At 47.4% G+C, this 23,070-nt stretch overlaps 1 protein-coding gene across 1 annotated transcript; it reads right to left on the bottom strand.

Annotated features, from left to right (window-relative positions):
• Nucleotides 1–7,216: 7,216 nt before the first annotated feature.
• LOC311319078 (uncharacterized protein) lies at nucleotides 7,217–20,004 on the bottom strand. The gene is made up of 10 exons (XM_084450530.1): nucleotides 19,938–20,004; nucleotides 19,219–19,285; nucleotides 14,219–14,893; nucleotides 13,178–13,870; nucleotides 10,381–10,502; nucleotides 9,738–9,855; nucleotides 9,565–9,631; nucleotides 9,349–9,420; nucleotides 8,741–8,889; nucleotides 7,217–7,510 (listed from the first exon to the last, which is right to left on the bottom strand). Exons 2-9 carry the CDS (start codon nucleotides 19,257–19,259, stop codon nucleotides 8,749–8,751), a joined length of 1,929 nt encoding a protein of 642 aa, XP_084306656.1. The 5' UTR covers nucleotides 19,260–19,285; nucleotides 19,938–20,004; the 3' UTR covers nucleotides 7,217–7,510; nucleotides 8,741–8,748.
• Between the last annotated feature and the right edge of the window lie 3,066 nt (nucleotides 20,005–23,070).

Here is a 23,070-nt window from a genome sequence, read left to right as displayed (position 1 = left end):
TTAATGGACATGAAGAAGGCAGGCGGATATGGGCACTCTGACACCATTTTGTCCATCTTCTGTTCTGAAAGCTTATGGATACAGCCAAAATTAAGTTCAATAAAAGCAATGTTCATTTCCCAAGTATGACCCTGCATTCCCCTTTAGTGGATGCATTCAACGTTTACTTAACCAACGTAAAGGACCATGGAAGTGTGGGCAGTGACTGTTATAATGCTTGAAACGGAGGGATAGATTTTCGTACTAAAAGGGAGCATAAATAAGCCTTTAGCAGTCATCACACTGGATCTTGATGAGTACATTTAGATCAATAGGGCTTTCAGCTGTTGCTACATTTGGCCTCCACAGTTACAGTTTGTCTTTATTAGGTGGGCTACCTTGCAGAAGCTAGCCTGACTTGTGATATTCCCACTATTTCTTTCTTTCTTTATTATTATTCTCCCCAGTTTTTGTCTCCTTAACTACTTCTTCATACTTTGTGCTAGAAACTTCATTCAAACTTTAAAATGTTCATAATGTTTAGCTCTTTAATGGATCCCATTCAGATTTTTTTTTTTTTTTTTTTTTTTATAGTTTTTTTAGAAATTTAACTTTTAAAACAAATTTTTTTCCCATTGAAACTGCTTTTAGAATGTTCAGAAACTTTGTTTTTAGAGTGGTGGCAGCAGTTGCTTTGAAAATATTCACACATTTTGTAAACTGCTGGCACTCCTACAGTTTTGAAAGCTCACACACATATTATACATCAAAACGTTCAAACAACTGTGCTGATTCGTACAATCTAAGTATCTAAGCTGTGTGACTTATAGTTTTCGCTGTATGACGATTTGTTCGTCAACTGCGCTCCTCATTGAAACGTATGGCAACGCACTCTAACTTTTGAGCTGTTAATTTTGTATTTTTACCCTTTTTCTAACTTGTCGCTATACCTACAGTTTTAACAGCTCATACACATATTATATATCGAAACGTTCACACAACTGTGCTGATTCATACAATGTAAGTATCTAAGCTGTGTGACTTATAGTTTTCGCTGTATGACGATTTGTTCGGCAACTGCGCTCCCCATTGAAACGTATGGCAACGCACTCTAACTTTTGAGCTGCTAATTTTGCATTTTTACCCTTTTTCTAACTTGTCGCCATGCCTACAGTGTTTAAGCTATATGGACATATTATACATAGAAATGTTCTGCAAGTTCTCAGGATTCATATGATGTCAATATATAAGCTGTAACATTGATAGTTTTCGCGATAGAGCTGTCTGAAGCGATAGAGACAGGCAGGGCGTACAGGCTAGCGATAGAGACAGGCAGGGCGTACAGGCTAGCGATAGAGACAGGCAGGGCGTACAGGCTAGCGATAGAGACAGGCAGGGCGTACAGGCTAGCGATAGAGACAGGCAGGGCGTACAGGCTAGCGATAGAGACAGGCAGGGCGTACAGGCTAGCGATAGAGACAGGCAGGGCGTACAGGCTAGCGATAGAGACAGGCAGGGCGTACAGGCTAGCGATAGAGACAGGCAGGGCGTACTTATGCTGACTCCTCATCAGCTCCATGTCGTCCCTCAGGTCACACAGCTCTGTGCTCAGCTGTTCCACGGTGGCTGGACCCGGGCCAGCCGGCTGTCTACTGGGCCTGGAGGTCAGGCATGGGGGCAGGGTGGGGCGCAGGACAGCTGACAGAGCCCCCGGTGGGAGGGGGGAGAGAGGGTGGGCGGAGCCAGCAGGCGAGGGGGTAGAGACGGGCGGCGAGGAGAGCTCAGTTGGGAGAGCAGGTTCCTGGTTTTTGTTTGCCTGAGGAAAACATTCCACAAAAACAAACTATTGAAGCTCCCTGTCCCCTGAAGCAACTATCCCACAGTAAGTTCAACCCCTTATAGTCCCAGTAGTAGAGTTATAGTCCCAGTAGTAGAGTAGTTCTTATAGTCCCAGTAGTAGAGTTATAGTCCCAGTAGTAGAGTAGTTCTTATAGTCCCAGTAGTAGAGTTATAGTCCCAGTAGTAGAGTAGTTCTTATAGTCCCAGTAGTAGAGTTTTAGTCCCAGTAGTAGAGTAGTTCTTATAGTCCCAGTAGTAGAGTTATAGTCCCAGTAGTAGAGTTATAGTCCCAGTAGTAGAGTGGTTCTTATAGTCCCAGTAGTAGAGTTCTAGTCCCAGTACTAGCGGGACCCTGGACTGCTCAAGGGGCTCACAGGTGATACCTCGTTACTGGTTGCTGCCGCCTGGGTGCTGCTGATTGGTTCTAGAGAGAGACGGTCCAGCTTCTGCCCTCTGTCACCCTCTGGTCTTCCCACCTCTAGTGAGGGGATCACCTGCAGCTCAGGGTGAGACGCCTGAACAGAGAGACACAAGAACAACGAGCAGAGAGAGACACAAGAACAACAGGATATCAGGAAATGAAATGGTATGAACTGAATGCTTCCCCTTTCCCTCTGGTGGGACTGTAAGCCCATGGATCTGCAGTCGACCAGTGCTACTGATCTCAACCAACAATACCTCACTCTCCTCATTCATGCTTTCTGATACCACCCCACGCAAGTCACCACCAGACCACCGTGTGTGTGTGTGTGTGTGTGTGTGTGTGTGTGTGTGTGTGTGTGTGTGTGTGTGTGTGCGCGTGTCCGTCCGCTCAGAGGAGTTAAATTTAACTCAAGGACAAATGGGAGAGACATGTGGGTGCATATTTTGACATGCTTAGACCAGCCTGTCACCACTACCAGCATTCTGCTGTGACCACATTGAACAAATAACCTGCATGTTTTACTGGTGGACCAGAACCGTGACCAGCTCAGTTCACAGGCAATACAACGCTGCAAAATATACACATATTCTCCCGTTTAAATCATGGAGTTTCCAGAGAGATCTCAGTTGTCAAGCAGGCTACTGTTGTCTAATGCGTGTAGGCTGGTTCCCATGTTGTGCTGGTGTTAGACCTATCCCCATGTTGTGCTGGTGTTAGACCTATCCCCATGTTGTGCTGGTGTTAGACCTATCCCCATGTTGTGCTGGTGTTAGACCTATCCCCATGTTGTGCTGGTGTTAGACCTATCCCCGTGTTGTGCTGGTGTTAGACCTATCCCCGTGTTGTGCTGGTGTTAGACCTATCCCCATGTTGTGTTGGTGTTAGACCTATCCCCATGTTGTGCTGGTGTTAGACCTATCCCCATGTTGTGCTGGTGTTAGACCTATCCCCGTGTTGTGCTGGTGTTAGACCTATCCCCATGTTGTGAAGAGCACTTTCCAGAGCCAGAAGTTGTGACTGCAGCCTCTCATCCTCCACGCGGGTCGCCAGCTCACTCAGCCTCTCAGACACAGACACTATGGACTCAAAATCCTCAATGTCTAAGAGATGGGAAACAAACAACCAGCAACCAGCGTTATTACATCAGGAGGACATGGTTCATTCAGATTATACAGACCCTGTGTGCACATCATGATAATCCATAATCCATTCATAAATGGAAGGATTATACAGACCCTGTGTGTGCACATCTTGATAATCCATAATCCATTAATAAATGGAAGTCATCATTCAGAACACAACAGGTCTTGAGTCTGTGTCAGCACTCTGTCCCCAACTTGACCTCCTGAACTCAGGGTTCTGGAGGGATGGACAGGTAGAACTCAGGGTTCTGGAGGGATGGACAGGTAGAACTCAGAGGGTTCTGGAGGGATGGACAGGTAGAACTCAGAGGGTTCTGGAGGGATGGACAGGTAGAACTCAGAGGTTCTGGAGGGATGGACAGGTAGAACTCAGAGGTTCTGGAGGGATGGACAGGTAGAACTCAGAGGGTTCTATAGGGATGGACAGGTAGAACTCAGAGGGTTCTATAGGGATGGACAGGTAGAACTCAGAGGTTCTGGAGGGATGGACAGGTAGAACTCAGAGGGTTCTGGAGGGATGGACAGGTAGAACTCAGAGGGTTCTGGAGGGATGGACAGGTAGAACTTAGAGGGTTCTGGAGGGATGGACATGTAGAACTCAGAGGTTCTGGAGGGATGGACAGGTAGAACTCAGAGGTTCTGGAGGGATGGACAGGTAGAACTCAGAGGTTCTGGAGGGATGAACAGGTAGAACTCGGAGGGTTCTGGAGGGATGGACAGGTAGAACTCGGAGGGTTCTGGAGGGATGGACAGGTATAGCCTTACCAGAGGTGAGGGCAGAGATGATGTTGCCCATGGTGACAGAGGAACGCCAAGGTGATGAGTGCCAGAATGAAAGAGAGGAGAATGAAGAGCTCCAGAATCTACAAATCTGTAACAGATGACAGAGTGGAGTGAGGAGGACTGACAGCAGAGAGCAGGCAGATGAATATATAGTAGTCATGTAAAGCGCATTGTGTTGCCTCTGGGTATGAAATGCGTTATACAAATAAAGCTTTGATTGATTGATTGATTGATGTAGGGTGTGTTTCAGGCTCCTGGGTCTGGTCCCTAGACGCACTCAGCTTCAGCTGCATCATCTGGCTGAATCCCGGACCACCCCCAAAAGTTTTTTACAAAGCAAAATATACTTGGCAATGAAGAAAAGTGAATTGTGGCGAGTGCCCCCAGGTGGGGAGCTCTGGTACAATGTCATCGGGTGTGGGACAATGAGGCTGATGTCTACTGTACTTGTCATGGTCACAACACAGCAGTGTGTAAATGTCTGCTTACAGCATACTCTCCATCTCAATCACTACTGTAGGTGAGAAAAGCACTGGTGGAGAAAGGAGCGTGGCTATAATGTAGATATACTGTATGTACTGTACTGTACAGTATACCAAAACATCACTGGTCTGATCCGGCTTAAAAAGTGGCCTGAATGGGGCTACATTTCCCGGCCTGAATTCTTCCCCAGGTGGCCTAGTGCTCGGTCATAAAGTCATATTGACATGCTTGTGGTGTCTAGATGAAGTTTCATGCGTTGTACATATTGAATTGTCATACGGATTTCTCATTAGCATACTGTTCACAACTGGTATTCTTTGTAAATAGATGGGACGAGACGGCAGAACTGTTTTTTTTTTTCTCACGTCAAAATGTTGCCCCCCCTCTCAGAGGGTAACTATGTGAGTGTATACCATGGGTGTATACAGTACTATGAGCAAGAGAGAACCATGCATGTTCCACATTCTATTCACAATGACAAGATAGGAAAATGCTCACAGTAGCTTATAGTTCTTGAAAACAAAACTGAACAAATGTAATGTGTGGTAATATAATCATATTGTATTCTAATAGGATATATAAGATTGCAACGTAGTTATAGACTATTAGCCAGTTCAAAACAACAGCAGTAAAACAAAAACCGTTCTAGACATTAAAAAGTATGCTAATGCAACAAGATCAATCCTAGTTGTTAAGGCTGGTAAGAATCTCTACACTCACCGTATGTGTCCAGAGGTGCTTGCGCTATCCAGCTCCATCTGGTAACCCTACCCCCTTCACCCTGGGGCGCATTGTGATGGGCAGTAGGCCTGTTAGTGCGGTGAGACATGTTATTGTCATGGCTAAGTTTAGCAGGGGACAGAGAAGCATTCAGTCAGCTGTCCAACCACACTGCCCCGTCCTCCTGCCTGGCTGGCTGCTCCACCTGCTCATCACATTCAAGGGTCATTAAAGGGTCATTAAAGGGTCATTAAAGGGATATAGGTCAAAGACTTTGCATCAGGCGCCCTCAAGATGTCATTATAGTTCAAACCCTTAACTTAGCTTTATAAAGTAATCCGTTCATCCATCCCCTCGCTCTTGGAATCCTGGTGTCTTATTCAAATACACTATGAGCTTCATGCTCCTTCCTGGGTTCAGCTGTCTGGGGTCCCCTGGGGTCCCCCCGCCCACCCTCCTTTTATGGTGACACCGTGAGCAGCCAATCACAAGAAAGGACACCTCCTGTTTCTCAGGGAACTCAAAATGCTCAAGGTGATGGCAGCACTGCGTCCCTCGTTCATAATGTGTGTTGGTTGTATTTCTACTTAATTACACTTGATAAAGAGTGTTCCTGTGAATAAGTCACTGTGAATAACCCTACAGGTTCTCTCCATTGCTTGAAAGCATTGTCTGCAACAGTATTGCTCTTCTAAAAATTGGATCTTTGCTAAATATAATACATTATTTTGATATTAAAAATGCATCCATCAAATGGTCCAGAATAGAGAGCAGCTGTAACTAGGGCTGAGTTAAAAAAAACAAAAACAATGATTAATCGATTTTCTATCAAATGATTCAGAATCAATTCATGAATCCCAAAATCGATCTTTTATTTAATGAATAAATGAAGGAATGAATAGTTCATTAATTCATTCAATGATTCATTCATTTTTGGAAATCAGTATCGATACCCAGCCCTAGTATTGATGTGTTGCACAACTTGGCAGTCATGTAATTAAGGTTACAGCTCAAAAAATCAGGTTTTAGTAACACTAACCGAATCGATATTGAATCGAATCGAATCATGATAATCGATTCTGAACCTTGTATCGTAATGGAATCGATTCTGGAAATTTGAATCGAATCCCAGCCCTAGTTGCAACCTATGAATGGACAAGGTTATAAAATAACTTTTTCTCAAAACTGCACCGTTGTCAGTCCCCAGAATGTTCCGGTAATGGGTGATATACTGAATCAGAGAGCACAGACCTCCGTCCTTCAATGCATTTCGTGGCTCTGTGTGGTTTCAAACTGGCCCATGCTACACCCCTCCACCTAGTTTCATGAAAAGCGGTCTGGTAGTTTAGTAATGGCGGTGAATGGGCGGCCCGGCCCTGTCTGGGCCCCGTGATTCAGATCTGCTCCAGAATTTAACGGGCTGTTAGTTGACCCCTGCAACACCCCTCCACAGAGTTTCATGGCTACACCCCTGGCCCCAAAAAATTAGTCACGGTGAATGGCCGACCATGTTTGGGCGGCTTGTGGATTGGGATCCATTCCAAAATGTAACAGCATGGTTTTAGGTTCACCCATGCTGCACCCCTCCACCCAGATTCAGGAAACTCTGCTGGGAGAGCGCTCTTCTCCGAAGTTCATACCCCTCGTTCAAAATGGGTTTTGGTTGCATTTCAACTTAATTACACTGGAGAAAAGAGTCTGTTCCTGTGAATAAGATCCTGTGAATAACCCTACAGGTATCAGTTCTTTAGGCTCTTCAACCACCATTCTAACAAATCATGCTTCAAGGAAATGCTTCGTGTTTGAAACAAAATTGGTGAATAGAAAAATACTCATTAGATCATCATGACACGAGCTAAAACACTTTTAATTACAATTCCCAAAATAACACCTCCCCCCAAAAAAACAAGAAAAGGGGGCAGGAAGACTTATGTGATTGCTTGTCCTGCTGCATTTATGAACACATTCTGTAAATAATTGAGTCCAAAATAAAAACACATTCAGAGCATCTTGAAAGTACCACCAGGCTCCTGTGAACTAAGGGCTGGTCTCCAGGGTGCAGAAGTGAGAAACGTGTTGATGTTCAGGCAGGGACATCAGGAGACAGAGGCACCAACACCAACCTTCCTTCCCCATTCATCTGTGAAGAGAAAACCATCAATTACTACACATACATGCAAAACAAAGCATGTATGAAATGAGAAAAATTTAATCCAGACTACCTGTTGCTACACTGAACAAAAATTCTCACCTCCAATTTAGCTTTTGGTGCTCACAAGCCAAAAAGGGTCCCCCAAAATTGTTACATATGCACAATAATTTACTACTACTACTAATAATAATAATAATAATAATTTAAAAAGCTATAATTGGGCAAAATTGCATCACATTAAATGTCAAAACTATGAAAAGAGTAACAAAGTGCTTTGGTTAATATCTTCGAAAACACCATCAACACAATTTCTGATCTTTTAGATTAATCCATCATGCATATGATGGTAAAAATACCATTATTGTGTGTATAAGAAATTAATAGATATACACATAGCTGTTTTTGTAACCCCCAAGACTGATATCTATCACGTTATTACCAACCTATATTTGTGATAGATTGATGGAAAACATAAAAAGTTAGATTTTGAGTAAAGTGTCCCTTTAAGACTAATGTTAGGGTAGCAGGGGTTCCACAAGGCTCTGTCCTGGGTCCTCTCCTGTTTTCTCTCTACACTACATCTCTGAGCTCTGTCATTTGCTCACATGGCTTCTCCTATCACTGCTATGCCAATGAAACCCAACTGGTCCTGTCATTTCCCCCTTCTGATACACAAGTGGAGACACTCATAGCTGGGTGCTTGACTAACATCTCAGAGTGGATGATAACACATCACCTCAAGCTCCACCTGGACTGAGCTGCTGGTTTTTCACATGCCTCTGTAATATGATCTTTAGAAACGTCTTTCGAAACGAAATAGCTTCCTCACTTGCTCCAGCACGCATGCGCACAGCGTGCTGGAGCAACGATTGCGCGCTGTGCGCATGCGTGCTGGAGCAAGTGAGGAAGCTATTTCGTTTCGAAAGACGTTTCTAAAGATCATATTACAGAGGCATGTGAAAAACCACAACAGGCCTATGTTCTATGTAAGCACAACTAGCGATTCATGAAGACAGATTGATGAAAACAACCGTTTCGCGGCAGAAAATAGATTTTTAGAAACTGCATTCTAAGTGCCCCGACCACCGCCATTACATGGATATACTGGCTCGCGCTGGATTTTAAATTTCTTCTACATGCCTCCGAACTACACCAAAGTGATCTCGGTGAGTCAAACGTCTTATAATATGTCGTAAATAAGGTCCTGTATGAACTGACCCAGAGCATCACCAGCGTCGGTGGTGTGACCCTCGCTGGTAGGGCACTCTCTGGCGGAGCGTCTGCATGTTGCGGTACTTGGACATGATGGTCTGGCTCTTCCTGAACCCTGGTTTCTGGCTGGGGAACGGACGCGGCACAAATGTCCCCTGGAAGAAGGCAAAGAAAAGTGCATGTTGTGTTTCAACCATCTTGAACCTTTAATTAATCCTTGAAAGGGCTGTCAATTTAACACATTAATTGGATCAATTAATTATGCAAAAATGTGTTAAAACTTAAGCAATTTTCATTCTTATTCTTTTCATCGCAGCAACCCTGTAGTTTACAGAGAGCACGCAGCACAGAATGAGTAGGCTAAGTCTACCTCAGACAGAATGAGTAGGCTAAGTCTACCTCAGACAGAATGAGTAGGCTAAGTCTACCTCAGACAGAATGAGTACGCCAAGTCTACCTCAGACAGAATGAGTACGCCAAGTCTACCTCAGACAGAATGAGTAGGCTAAGTCTACCTCAGACAGAATGAGTAGGCTAAGTCTACCTCAGACAAATTGACAAACTCGGTCGCAAAATGAATTGCTATGTCCTGCAGGTGAATGGCTAGAGCATACCATGAGAGGCTTCCTGAACTGCCCTGCTGGGTCAGGGAACGTCCTCCTCGGGCCCGGCCGGAAGACAGGTCTCTATAGACAGGATGCACATGATAAACAATCACCCTTCTCTCGTCATGGGGGACAAACAAGGAGCAATGTTTTTTGTTGGTATATGGTCGGTAAACTGTCTCAGGTAAACCAAATTTGTGAAAAGCAAGATGAACTGCTCCTCACCTGTGGAGGTCCTGGTTTTCTGAAGGGCCTCCCGGGTCTGTTGCTCTCCTCTGGCTCGTCCGCTGGTCTACATCAACAACATGAACAACAACTCATATCGCGTCTCATTGGTCCTATCAGAAGACTATGAATCTCAAGCAGCTGGCTTTATGCAGTTCACAGCAATATAATACCTTTGATTCTTCATGTCAGAATAGCGCCCTCTCTGCTCTTTTGGGGAGGTACTGGAGTCCTGCGTCTTGGAGAAGCGCTCGTTCAACATGTGGCGTCTGTCTGAATTGAAGTAGCGCTCTGGAAAGTAAGAGGGAAAGAGAGTCAGAACAATGGTCTTGTGCTTATTACCCACAATGCACCACATGACTTTCCTGCACTGGGAGAATAAACAGGGATCATGAAATCAAAAACCTGGTCATGATAAATGTTTGGCGGGTTACAGAGCTGACAGAGACGGAGCGGACCATTAAAGAGACGCGAGGGGCGGCTGACCTGACGGAGCGGACCATTAACGAGACGTGAGCGGCTGACCTGACGGAGCGGACCATTAACGAGACGCAAGGGGTGGCTGACCTGACGGAGCGGACCATTAACAAGACGCGAGGGGCGGCTGACCTGACGGAGCGGAGCATTAACGAGACGAGAGGGGTGGCTGATCTGACGGAGCGGACCATTAACGAGACGCGAGGGGTGGCTGACCTGACGGAGCGGACCATTAACGAGACGTGAGCGGCTGACCTGATGGAGCGGACCATTAACGAGACGCGAGGGGCGGCTGACCTGATGGAGCGGACCATTAACGAGACACAAGGGACGGCTTACCTGTCTTAGTCTTTGACGTTCTCTCCCTTGACGGCGAGCGGTCATCTGAGCTGGAGTGCGGCGCCGCCTGCCACTGTGACACGACCACCAGGTCCCGGGTCAGTCTGTCTAAGGGGGAGGGGCTGCGGAGGAATGGGCGGGGCCACAGGACGACACACAGGTGAGCATCACTCAGAACAGCCAGTCAAGTAAGGGACAGCAAAGCTTTGGTGGTAGCAAGCAAACAAGTGACAAGCTGTTCTTACCATTAACCTGAAAAGTGTAAACTATCGGCGTGAAACAGACACTGAAAGTACTCACAACATGAAATGACGGAGGTTGCAGGATAGAGATGGAGAACAGAAAGGTGGGGTACCGATACAGTCATACGATCACTAATGAAAGGCATTCTTCTACGTGCAGAAGAGAGATCAGTCACATTGGTTAAAGCTGAACATCACTCAGGTACTTACAAAGAGCATGACATCTCCATGCTTCCTCAATCCTGTTTCTCACAGAAACCTCAATCCACCCGAGCCCTCTGGAGCTCTGCACATAAACCAACCGATCAGACGTCAAGAACGCTGTGGGCGCTGGGGGACATCCATCCTGAACGTCCATAAGACACAGCATGAGAGACAGGAAGTCTTCTCTGGACAATCCCTGATAGTGAGAAAAGCATCCTTTGGGGGTTGTTTTTTGATGGGCCATCCTTTGGGTTTGAATCCATTTTATCCAGAGTGCAGTTTTTTTTTTTTATCTTCATCCTTGGTATCATATTTCATACTTGAACTTTAGTCTTCCAGTTGTCTCCTTCCACACGATATGCAGGTAATCTGTCATCCGGGATATGCAGTGATCAAGCATGGCCTGTTGAAGAGGAGCTAATTCACATCTCAAATGCATGATGTGTGTTCAGCCTGCGCTGCAGTCTGGCTGTAGAGCTCCTGCTGTGTTCATGAAATCAATCCCTTCAAGATCTTTTCTTAGACATCCAGTTGTAGAGTTGCAACATCACTTGGCCTTCAAAACTTGCCGTGTGCAGATGAGAGTCTTCCTACATTTATAATGGCAGTCCAGTAACAGTACTGCATGCTTCTCCATGGCATGGTCCATTTAGTTGTACAGTGACCATTTCCCAGATCCACATAACAGAAATTTGGTGTTAAATGGGTATAAAATACGTATGCTTGACCTGATATTTTACTAAAACAAGGTAGTCAAGTGTTCTCAGCACAGATTCCGAAGTAAACATCAAGAAAAATCTGCGAATGAAATCCAGAAATCAGGATCACTAGACTCACGAGTCGGTCTCTGAACGCTGCGCTCAGCTAGAGACTGAAGACCTTCGTCCAGATGTCGTCGCTAAAAGTGGGTGGAAACAATTTGAGAGATTGGAAAAAAAATCTGCATTGCAGAAGCAATCCAGCGTCTTTAGGGCGATCCTTCCTAACGGGGCGGGGGAGGTTTTGTTTTGATTCTCCTCTCCAGTTTGTTTGGAGGACATCATGTCCGGTAAAGCGGGTCCTTCACCCCATCGCCAGACTAGGGCCACTCCGACATCAGGGGAATCATCACACTAATGGAAAGAGTGCTCTGCCCACTCTGGTCTGCACCTCCATCCACCCGTGGGCTAGTGGGCTCCAGAACCAGGCAGCTCTCTCCACCTGTCTGTCCAGTGGGCTCCAGAAGCAGGCACTGTTTGGACTTGAGATTCGTCAGGTGTTCTGTTCAGAATCCAAGGAAGTGCAGTGGCGAGTGTGAAGTGGATGAGCAGTTCTCCCGAAAGCTTCAAGTAATCAGTTCGCTGCAAACAGGCATGTGTTCAACGGGCACTAGGACCACAGGAAGAGCAGCCTGAGGGTGCTGTGCCACAGTCAGCAGTTCTGAGCGCTTTGACCGGGCAGTTCTGAGCGTTTTGACCGGGCGCTGCTCTCGTTTGGTCTGAAGCCTGAAGTGGGCTCATAGCACTCCTCCAGATATCTCCTGGAACGTCATGGCGAAAGGAAATGGCACTATTGTGAGCGTGGTCCTCTGGACATCATCTTGTTGGAAGCCAGGCAGGGCATTCCTTCCATCTGTGTAGCGAGCCCTTATCTTCAGCGCTGTTCTGTTATGGTTCATCTGGAAGAGTTCTATCTTCAGGAATGCCAAGGTCTGCTTCCCAGGTCTGCTTCCCAGGTCTGCTTCCCAGTTCTGCTTCCCAGTTCTGACTTCTGTTCCAGCCATGTCCTCCTCCAGAGCTGGTGCTCATTCTCACCGAAGACTCGTGTGGGTGAGACTCTTCTGGCTGGATTAGCATGGCATCGTTTCTGGTCTGGCCTTCATGTCCATCCACTGATTCCATGTTCGGCCAGCAGAGTTCTTTATTGCCAGTTTGATCGATCTCTTCACTAATCAACCAGGTCCAGGAATGAGTGGTTGAGCCACAGTAATATCACTTCCTCCTGGGCTCTTTCAATCATATAGGGGACATGAGTTCTCATCTCCTTCATGCTTTACAATAAGGTGTACTAATGGCTTGAGCTCAGAATAAGAACATACTTTGAGAGCTATTCTGTTCTCTTGACAGGACACTTGACATGAAGGTATTTGGATATGTGAAACCCCCCGAAGACATCAGTGCGACTGATCTATTGGATTTCAAAACTCTTTTAGCTGCTCCAGTACAGGCCATCAACATCGTACCTCTATTTTCTCCACTTCGGGGAAATGGCTGCACGCTGGCACCCCCTTCATATTGAGCAAATCTGTGAAGCTTGACCTCTTAAAACATTATCACTCCCCTGCTCCCACAGTGACAAGGAAGATACCGTACCTGTGTTCTCTCAAGGCCCGATGAGACTCCACCTGTTCCTTGGCTGACTCATGTGACTCCTTTGAGGACTTGCTTGCATTGTCCTCAGGACTAGCGGGTGACTGGCGGGGGACTGTCTTATTCAGGCCCCTTCTCAGGGGGGCAGCGTTGTCTTGGAAGCGCTCCTTCCGCATGGCGAGGGTAGATCTGTGAGAGCTCTCCTCTTCGGGCGGCGGCTTCGGGCTGGTTTTGATCTCTGCACATCTGGGCCGCGGTGGAGGCGCTCTGAGCCTCACCACTGACTCCGCCCTCATCTTACGGCCCTTCAGAATGCGGCTCTTGTCCCGAAAAGACAGGGGTTTGCCCCCGAAGCCTTTGGGGGCGCCGTTGTTGACGTGTGGGGTCTCTCTCCGAGGGCGCTTCAGGTGGTCCCGCTGCTCCGGGCCGGGGTCTGCGGGGGGCACGCCGTGCTCCGGGAAGCTCCTCTTGCGTGGAGGCGGTGGTCCACCTGGTCTTTCCTGGGGGGTGTTGTGGTAGGAGGAGGAGGAGGAGGACTGGGGTGGGCCTCCCTTCCATGAGGGCGATCTGTAGGGAGGGTGGTGAGGGCTGCTTCCTTCCTGGGGCCACTCTCCGCTGCGGTGACCACTGCCCTCCCTCTCCCTCTCCCTACCCACCTCTCCATGCTGCTTCCTGGAATCTCGCTCAGCAGACCACCTGCACATCCATCACAAACAATACAAAACACCGTTACATGGGCAGATCCATTAGCCTTGTGAGAAGTGGGAAACGGAGGTTTATCTTTGTATGCTTCATGCGGCCCCGTCACCATTATGCCATGATACAGGCGGTAGAGGAAACTTTCAGTGAATAATCTCACAGAGAATATATTCTTCCCAGTGGCAGGTGACTAGAGAATATCAGCACTACCTTCTATCAGCACTGCGTGAATGGGGTGGGGGTGGATTTAATCTAGATCCCTGTGATTATGAGGACTAGGCGTGTTTACAGCTCCGCCCCCCTTCCTTATGTTACCCAGCCCAGACCGCAGCCTCACTCCTGTACCTCTCTGGATATGGACCTCTCCCATGAAACTCCCGGGGTTTCCTGTGGGGGGGGCCAGATGGCCCACGTTCCCCACTGTGTGGGTGGGAGAAGCCACCGCGCCCATTCCAGCGCCTTCCTCCATGCTCGGGGGCCACGTTGTCCCTGAGGCTATGCTGCCTCCGGGGGCCCCAGCTCCTCTCCTCTTCACGGGGGGGAGGGGGACGCCTGTGAAGGCCCCTGAAAGAGCCGTGGGGTGGTGGTGTGGGGGCTGGCCTCCTGTCAGGGGGCTGGCTGTGATAATGGCGTGGTGAGGGGGAATGGTGGCCGTGAAAGGGTGCTCCCCTCTGGCCTGGAGACGCTGGCGCTGGGCTCTGTGGGGAGGAGCGGTGCTGGGGGGGGGGCGGGCGGTTGGGCCGGGACGGGGAGGGCCTCCTGTGGCCATGGTGGGGCTCCATTTGGGATGGGTATGGATGAAAGCAATCCTGGTTCGAGGACCTCCATTGATTGGCTGGCTGTTCTCTGCGCTCTCCCATCAGTGGGGGTCTTTTGGTAAAGTGGGGCCGACCGGCGCCTCGGTGGTCTCTCCAGCTGGGGGGGGCCTTTCCAGGGGGGCCCCGGAAGCCTCTCTGGCTCCTGGAGTGGGGGCCGTGGTGGTCTTGAGGCAGCATGTTGTTGTAGCCGTCCAAGTGGGGCCTGTTGGAAATGAAAACACAGATGCATTAAGGACATGGCAACCACGCTGATTTCATTTCCAAATATGCAAAATGGCACATTTATTGATAACTTGCACACATGGGCTTAGGGTTGCCACCCGTCCCATATAATAAGGGACTGTCCTGTATTGAGAACTAGAATGCACTCCCTTGCTGAATCAATGCTGGACGCGATTTGACCCGTATTTTCATGCACTCCCCACACTAGCAGTCCATGTCCACTAGGCACTAGCCCAATCGACACACAATGATAATCTACACGTTCAAAACCAATGGCGGCACGAAACTGGAAAGTGGGTGATGCAAGTTCCAGGGGCGAGGTTCCAGGGGCAAGGTTCCAGGGGCGAGGTTTTCGCATGTGACGAGCGAAGTCTAGACACTTTGAATAAGCATAAAATAAACTGGATGTCTTTTTCATGCTAATGCAAAGTGAAATTTGGCATGAAATGTCCAATCAGGAGAGGGTAAAAGGGAAATGTCCAATCAGGAGAGGGTAAAAGGGAAATGTCCAATCAGGAGAGGGTAAAAGGGAAATGTCCAATCAGGAGAGGGTAAAAGGGAACTGTCCAATCAGGAGAGGGTAAAAGGGAAATGTCCAATCAGGAGAGGGTATCAAAGAAAAAAGGGATGTGGGTTTGACAAGCCTCCCACTCTAGTCTACAAAAGACCACCTAATCTACGTAACATGCTTGTGAGAGCTGATATGCCTCCCTTGCCCCGACACACTTGTCAGATCCCTAATGGGAATTATAGATGCGGCAACTGTATCCAGTGCAACTTTACACACAAAACACACACATTCAACCACCCGCACTCAGGAAAGGTGTACAACATAAAAGGCCTCATTTCCTGTAAAACGCAAAACGTAATGTATATGCTGAGATGCCCATGTGGCCTCGTCTACATAGGAAAGACAACAAGAGCACTTAAAACCAGAATCACACAACATAGAAGTGCCATTCACAACCAAGATCCATCTAGTCCTGTAGCTGCTCATTTTACAAAGGCTAGACACAGTGTGCACTCTTAGATACATGGGTATAGAAGCGGTTCAATGCCCTCGTAGAGGAGGAGATATAGAGACACTACTATTAAGACGAGAACTTTTTTGGATTTATACACTGAACACCCTTGCTCTTCAGCATTAGACCTTATCTGTAATTCTGTAGGGAGGTACTGTGACTGTGTTTGTGTGCTCTGTGCTTTCGCTCTATATTTATACGAATACGTGACTGAAATTGTCTAAAGCTGAAACTGTAGGATCCTTTCTGTATATGTTGGACAGTGATATTGTAATATTTTAATTTTGCTTATGGATGCTTTTTTGATACTTCAAATGCACTTAGCCACTGGTAACTGATTTAGGATGACTTGTGTTTTCTAAGATAGTGGAATTTTTGAACATGATGTATAATATGCATGTAGAAGATGTGCACCATAGATTATATTTTTTAATGCACAGAGTGAACTGTATCAGGAGTCAGGTGACCCTGTTACTTAGCACAATGGGTTCCACCTGTCTAAAGAAAAGTGGTTAATTGTCTAGCCCATTAGGGTCATGTGACCCTTGGATACCATATAAATGTTTGGTGTGGCTGTTTATCCAGTTGTCTGAGGAAGAGCGTTGTCGCTCGAAACGTCACTCATATATTATATTTTTTTGTCCATAAATAATCTTTATGGGAGCTACAGTGTGCAGACTCTTATTTTCTTTGATACATATGCTTTTTTAGTCCAGCACCTGCCTTATTAATGCATTTGGGATGTGCGCGACCCACTTCTGATTTGGCAATCAGGAGAGGGTAAAAGGGAAATGTCCAATCACGAGAGGGTAAAAGGGAAATGTCCAATCAGGAGAGGGTAAAAGGGAAATGTCCAATCAGGAGAGGGTAAAAGGGGAATTTGAAAACAGACCCTGGCCAGCAATCTCCCTATCTACCGACCCCCGCGACCGCTGTAGGGGAAGCGCTGAACATCCTGACTTTCTGAACATCCTGACTTTCTGAACATCCTGACTTTCTGAACATCCTGACTTTCCTGCCTGAAATGACATGAAAACTTCATGACAGACCCGCGAGGGGAGTGGTCTTTATTCGGCCACACAGTGACACACACAGCATGGGTTGACATGGCACAGTGACACACACAGCATGGGTTGACATGGCACAGTGACACACAGCGTGGGTTGACATGGCACAGTGACACACACAGCATGGGTTGACATGGCACAGTGACACACACAGCATGGGTTGACATGGCACAGTGACACACACAGCGTGGGTTGACATGGCACAGTGACACACACAGCATGGGTTGACATGGCACAGTGACACACACAGCGTGGGTTGACATGGCACAGTGACACACACAGCGTGGGTTGACATGGCACAGTGACACACAGCGTGGGTTGACACGGCACAGTGACACACATCGTGGGTTGACATGGCACAGTGACACACAGCATGGGTTGACATGGCACAGTGACACACACAGCATGGGTTGACATGGCACAGTGACACACAGCATGGGTTGACATGGCACAGTGACACACACAGCGTGGGTTGACATGGCACAGTGACACACACAGCGTGGGTTGACACGGCACAGTGACACACACAGTGACACACAGCGTGGGTCGACACGGCGCACACATGCAATGTTCAGGGGTCGCCTCCTCCAGGGGCAGCCAGGAGCATTTCTCCCACCCAAGCCCCCAGGATTCAAAATCTAAAGTGAAGGCCTATTGAACCGCGCCATCTTGGCTAGATTTGTAGTCATTTTGCTATTGCCGGTGACTTTTGTACTTGCGCAGTTGTGCTTTTCTGTCCGACGCGCGTCCACGCACGTTCCCGGCTCTCCCCGCTTTGATTTAGCAATGAAAACCGGCTTGCATATTAACCTGTTTTTGTAAAATATATCCATTGGAGAAATTATTTTTTCATCCAGGCATCTTAGTTTTAACAGGTTAAATATAACTGAACATGTTTTGTTTGCTAGTAGATGGTATTCATTCCGTTTGCGATAACGTTATTGCAGCCAGGCTAAATTCCTCCAGGGAGCCAGTGACCGGCGAGTTGAAGAGCTTCACTTCCCGCCAGCAGGAGCTTTGGCCGCTGCTACCGCATCTCGGATAACCCGCTGAGTTCGTGGCTGCTATTTCACACTCGCCCTTGATCAATCCCAATACCGATCCATGGTAATAATGAATCAATCGTTCAGATCGGCAGTGCTGCATGCATGTTACAACATCATTGTTAGCTTTATTAACATAAGCATAGACTACATTTATCTCTCTAACGTTAGGCTATCCATCTTACACCAGTCGGCCATTCGATAGCTAGAAGCGGTGCCGACGTTGACCGTGGACGCGCGTAGGACAGAAGCACAACTGCGCAAGTACAAAAGTCACCGGAAGGCCAGAAAAGCACAACTGCGCAAGTACAAAAGTCACCGGAAATGGTCAAATGACTACAAATTTGCAAAGATGGCGCGGTTCAATAGGGCTTCATTGTTGATAGCGGTCAGTGAATGGAGTGGCTGTATCCAGTTCTATTAATACATCCATGCTCCCACCCCAGCTGTCCTCCTCCAGGGGCAGCCAGGAGCAGTGGGCAGCCATCGCTCATCAAGTGCGTTGAGCGATGGGGCCGCATCGCTCATCAGGGCATGGGGCCGCAAGGTGTCCCTTATTTTTCCACACTGAAGGCAGCAACTGTTATAAATGTATTCTAATAATCATGAAAAGAGCAGTCGAGAATGCCACGGTTCATCTTTGCAAGTCTAAGCTGGTTACTTTTATTCCGAATAGTTTACGAGTTTGCAAAGTGGGACTCTCAGAGAAGGGAAAATCCACCAAGAGCCGTGATTATCATGAAAACAGAGCATTATAAACAGTGTGTTTGTGACCAAACCTGCATATGCAAATACCTCACTAGCCAATGATCAGTGAGTATTGGTGAGGTGACCAGTGAGCTAGGTCTGAGGGTCAACAGCTGACGTGAACATTTACAGAGATCAGAGATAGCTGGGAGGAGGGGACCCCTGGGGAGGTCTAGCTGGGAGGAGGGGGCCCCTGGGGAGGTCTAGCTGGGAGGAGGGGACCCCTGGGGAGGTCTAGCTGGGAGGAGGGGACCCCTGGGGAGGTCTAGCTGGGAGGAGGGGACCCCTGGGGAGGTCTAGCTGGGAGGGGGGGACCCCTGGGGAGGGGTCAGAGAGAAGGCCTGGAGATAAAGGGTCAGGGCAATAAACAGAGCACAGCTGCTCACTTCATACCCCCATTTGAACTGATCTATTACACAACCCTACCTGGGCTTGAAGCGAGGGGGTCCCAAATGAGGTCGGACCATCTTTGGGGGAGAATCAGCAGGATGACCTGTGGACAAAGACATGTGGTTGAGACCATGACACAAGTTTATAGTCCTAGAATCCCGGTTATCATCAACAACACTGGTGAACAGGCTAGCATAGCTACCTACGACATTGCTATTATCTGCAACACTAGCTATCAAGCTAGCCTAGCTATCTAGATAACATGGAGGTCGTTAGCTAGCTAGCTATAATGAGAGAGTCAGCTGAAATAACCCATGACAACTCTCCACAAGAACCAGCAAGCGAGCTGTTAGCTTAGTTAGCTAGCTAGCCACGTCGTTTCAGGAAACATGAATCACGAAGCTAACGTTACCAGGAAAGGAGATGTGACTAAACGGTCAAATTCGAATAAAAACAGTGATTAAGCAGCTATGCTCGGCCTGTAGGGTAGTATGTAGTCTGTTAATCGGATGGTTAGCATAGCTAGGCTACATGCTGCTAGTTACCCAGGGCTTAGACGGGGTCAACAGATAGCTAGCTAATGCTAATGTTAGACTAGGTATGCTAACTATGCTAACAGCTAGCTAGCTAGCCACTTAAAAATAACCTTCCAGGCAGTCTCACAGCCCAGTAAAGTTACCCGCATGGCTCAATATGAACACAATAATCATCTCATTATATTTTCTGGATAAATGAACAACTTGGCACAACGTTACCTGTCTTTAGATTTACAATCGACAAGCAGACGTTAGTTTCGATCTCGCCGTGGGTCGACGAGGTCTCTCCTGCCTGGTCCGGGGGGGGCGGGGTCTCTCCTGGGGGGCGGGGTCTCTCCTGCCTGGTCCGGGTCGGCGGGGTCTCTCCTGCCTGGTCCGGGGGGGCGGGGTCTCTCCTGCCTGGTCCGGGGGGCGGGGTCTCTCCTGCCTGGGCGGGGTCTCTCCTGCCTGGTCCGGGGGGGCGGGGTCTCTCCTGCCTGGTCCGGGGGGCGGGGTCTCTCCTGCCTGGTCCGGGGGGGCGGGGTCTCTCCTGCCTGCTCCGGGAGGGGCGGGGTCTCTCCTGCCTGCTCCGGGAGGGGCGGGGTCTCTCCTGCCTGCTCCGGGGGGGTGGGGCTGGGGAGAGATATCTGAGAGAGCGGTCTCTCCTGCCTGGTCCGGGGGGGCGGGGTCTCTCCTGCCTGGTCCGGGGGGGCGGGGTCTCTCCTGCCTGGTCCGGGGGGGTGGGGCTGGGGAGAGATATCTGAGAGAGCTCAGCTGTTCCTCACATCATCTTGCGTCATTTCCGTCCCAGTCCACCATTCCAAGGATCCTCATTTTTAGACCCTAATATCTTCTCTCATGTCGGTGGGCTTGATTGAGTTTGTAATTAGAACATTGACAAAACTCCAATTAAACTTTTCCGGCTTTCTTTAAAAATGTGTTATCATGGTGGTAGTATTACATGTCGCATGTTGATCTCTTCACAGGCTGTTACATCCAGCTGCTATTTTGATAGTTCTGGCCAGATGTCTGCCCTATGCACTAGGCCTACCCTTTAGGTGGTGAAGACACACTGGCTCATCTGGACATATTTGATGTTAAATTAAAGTGGGAGAGTTAATTAAAATTGCATTCACGCGTTGATTAGCTGTGTGTTGGAGTTTAATTAATTTAGGAATGGATCAGACAATTGAGTTGCTATTAGGCCTACGAGATTTGGTGTTTTATTGACAAACCATCAAATAATGTCCTCTCGGGTTAAATGCAGTCAACTGACGGATAACAGTACATAGCATTTACATGATACCGTAGGCTATTGACACAAGATGATCAATGGGCAATCAAAGGGTGATCTGATGTTTGCGGTGAGCTGTCCCGCCTGCCTTGAACAGTCACCATGAACTATCAACAGAGAAAAGTTTTCTTAAGCGTCCAGCTAGGCTACTGGGATCAAAGTTCAACTAAATGTGTAACCTCAGCAGGAACAAGAAAATAGACCTTAGCCTATGATATCTAATCATGTATGATAATATAGTCTACAATTTATTACATTATAGCTGGTCAGCAGGACCAAAAACCACAAGATGTCAGTAGACTTGTTTTGAAATGGTGTTTCTCTCTCTCTCTCTCAGATCATGCTTAGTGTCCAATCTGTTCTGCTTTGACTTGATCTGGATCGAAGCCACTTTTGCACAGGTTGATTGGTAGTTTGACTGCATGTGGAAAATGACTCGATCTTCCATGACTTTTCCTAAATAAGTGTTATTTAAATGCGTTCTTAAATGTAGGAGAGATTGACTTTGACCCTGTTCTGGCATTAACACAATTGGACTGGTATAGGTTGGACTGGTAGAGGTTGGACTGGTATAGGTTGGACTGGTAGAGGTTGGACTGGTAGAGGTTGGACTGGTAGATGTTGGACTGGTATAGGTTGGACTGGTATAGGTTGGACTGGTAGATGTTGGACTGGTATAGGTTGGACTGGTATAGGTTGGACTGGTAGATGTTGGACTGGTATAGGTTGCAAAGCTATTGACGACCACTTCAGCCAGACAGCGCCGGTACAAGTGTGACTGCGTCTGCTCTCCTTCAACTCTATTGAAAGCTGAATGGCTTTAAGTGCCGACCGTCATCACCAGCAATCGAAACTGCATACAAATTACTTAGAACAATAGTGTGGTGGTGGTGGTGATGATGGTGGTGATGATGATGGTAATGATTGTTTTTGGTTATGCATTTCACGCAGAAAATACAAGACACAAGAATAGTTTGAGGATTTATTAGTATTGATACACATCTTCTCATGCATACCGGCCCATGCTGTCCATAGTTGTATAACTGACATTGTTAGTCTATATGCTGCTTGTTTTAAGATACATTAGGCTACACTAGGGAACTATTAGCAGTATATTTAAACCTGATCGCTTGTATCCCTGGGTGCTTTATCTTCAAGTAAAATTCTGTCACCTTTTGGCTCATTTGTCGTAGGTCCTACTAGTGAACCACATGGGCCTGAACAGACTGTAAACATCCACACCTGTTCACAAGGCTGGTCCATCTCAGCCAGCTCACAAAGACCATCGGACTGTTGTCTTCTGACCATAAAGTGCCACTCTATGTTGTACACAAATCACTACCTCTGAATGTCTTTGCACTCAGTATTTAAGATCCAGAGGAAGGACAACTATGCACAGCTTGATGGTGACCTTGATTATAATGAGGAATGGTATACGTAGGTTCTTCATGTTAAGTTTCAGGTTGCAGTACATTTTAAACTGGGATCAAGTAGTATGGAACACATGCTTCAATTAAACCATAAGCTGTTAGAGTATCTTGTTCTAGCTGATGGATGCACAGCAAGAAAACTGCACTGTTAAGAGCAACAATCTATTGAAATATACTAAACTACATCAGTGGGGGTGAATACAGAAAAAGGACGGTTTCCACCTTCTAAAGGAATAATATATCAATCAGCAGGGTCATTTGACTTCAATAGCAAAGGCAATTAACTGATAAGAAACTACAGTATGCAGCTATTTGGCATGAGGTCATTCACTAGGAGATGGACTGTTTAACAGTGGGAGGGGCTTAACCAGTCATGAGGTCATTCACTAGGAGATGGACTGTTTAACAGTGGGAGGGGCTTAACCAGTCTGTGCTTCTGTCCAATGGAATCACAGCATTCAAGTTGTTTTTTTATTTACAGTATATCTTAAAGGTATTAAGGGAGAAATGCTTATAATGGCGACTTTGCTACATGAGGACAAACACACAGCACCCCCCCCCCACACACACACACACACACAGCACGTCACACTGCACCCCTCCCCCCCACACACACACACACACGTACACACACACACACACACATACG

The sequence above is a fragment of the Borostomias antarcticus genome (assembly GCF_949987555.1).
Source record: "Borostomias antarcticus genome assembly, chromosome: 15".
In the NCBI taxonomy this organism is placed as follows: domain Eukaryota; kingdom Metazoa; phylum Chordata; class Actinopteri; order Stomiiformes; family Stomiidae; genus Borostomias; species Borostomias antarcticus.
This window is presented reverse-complemented; position numbering and strand designations above follow the sequence as displayed.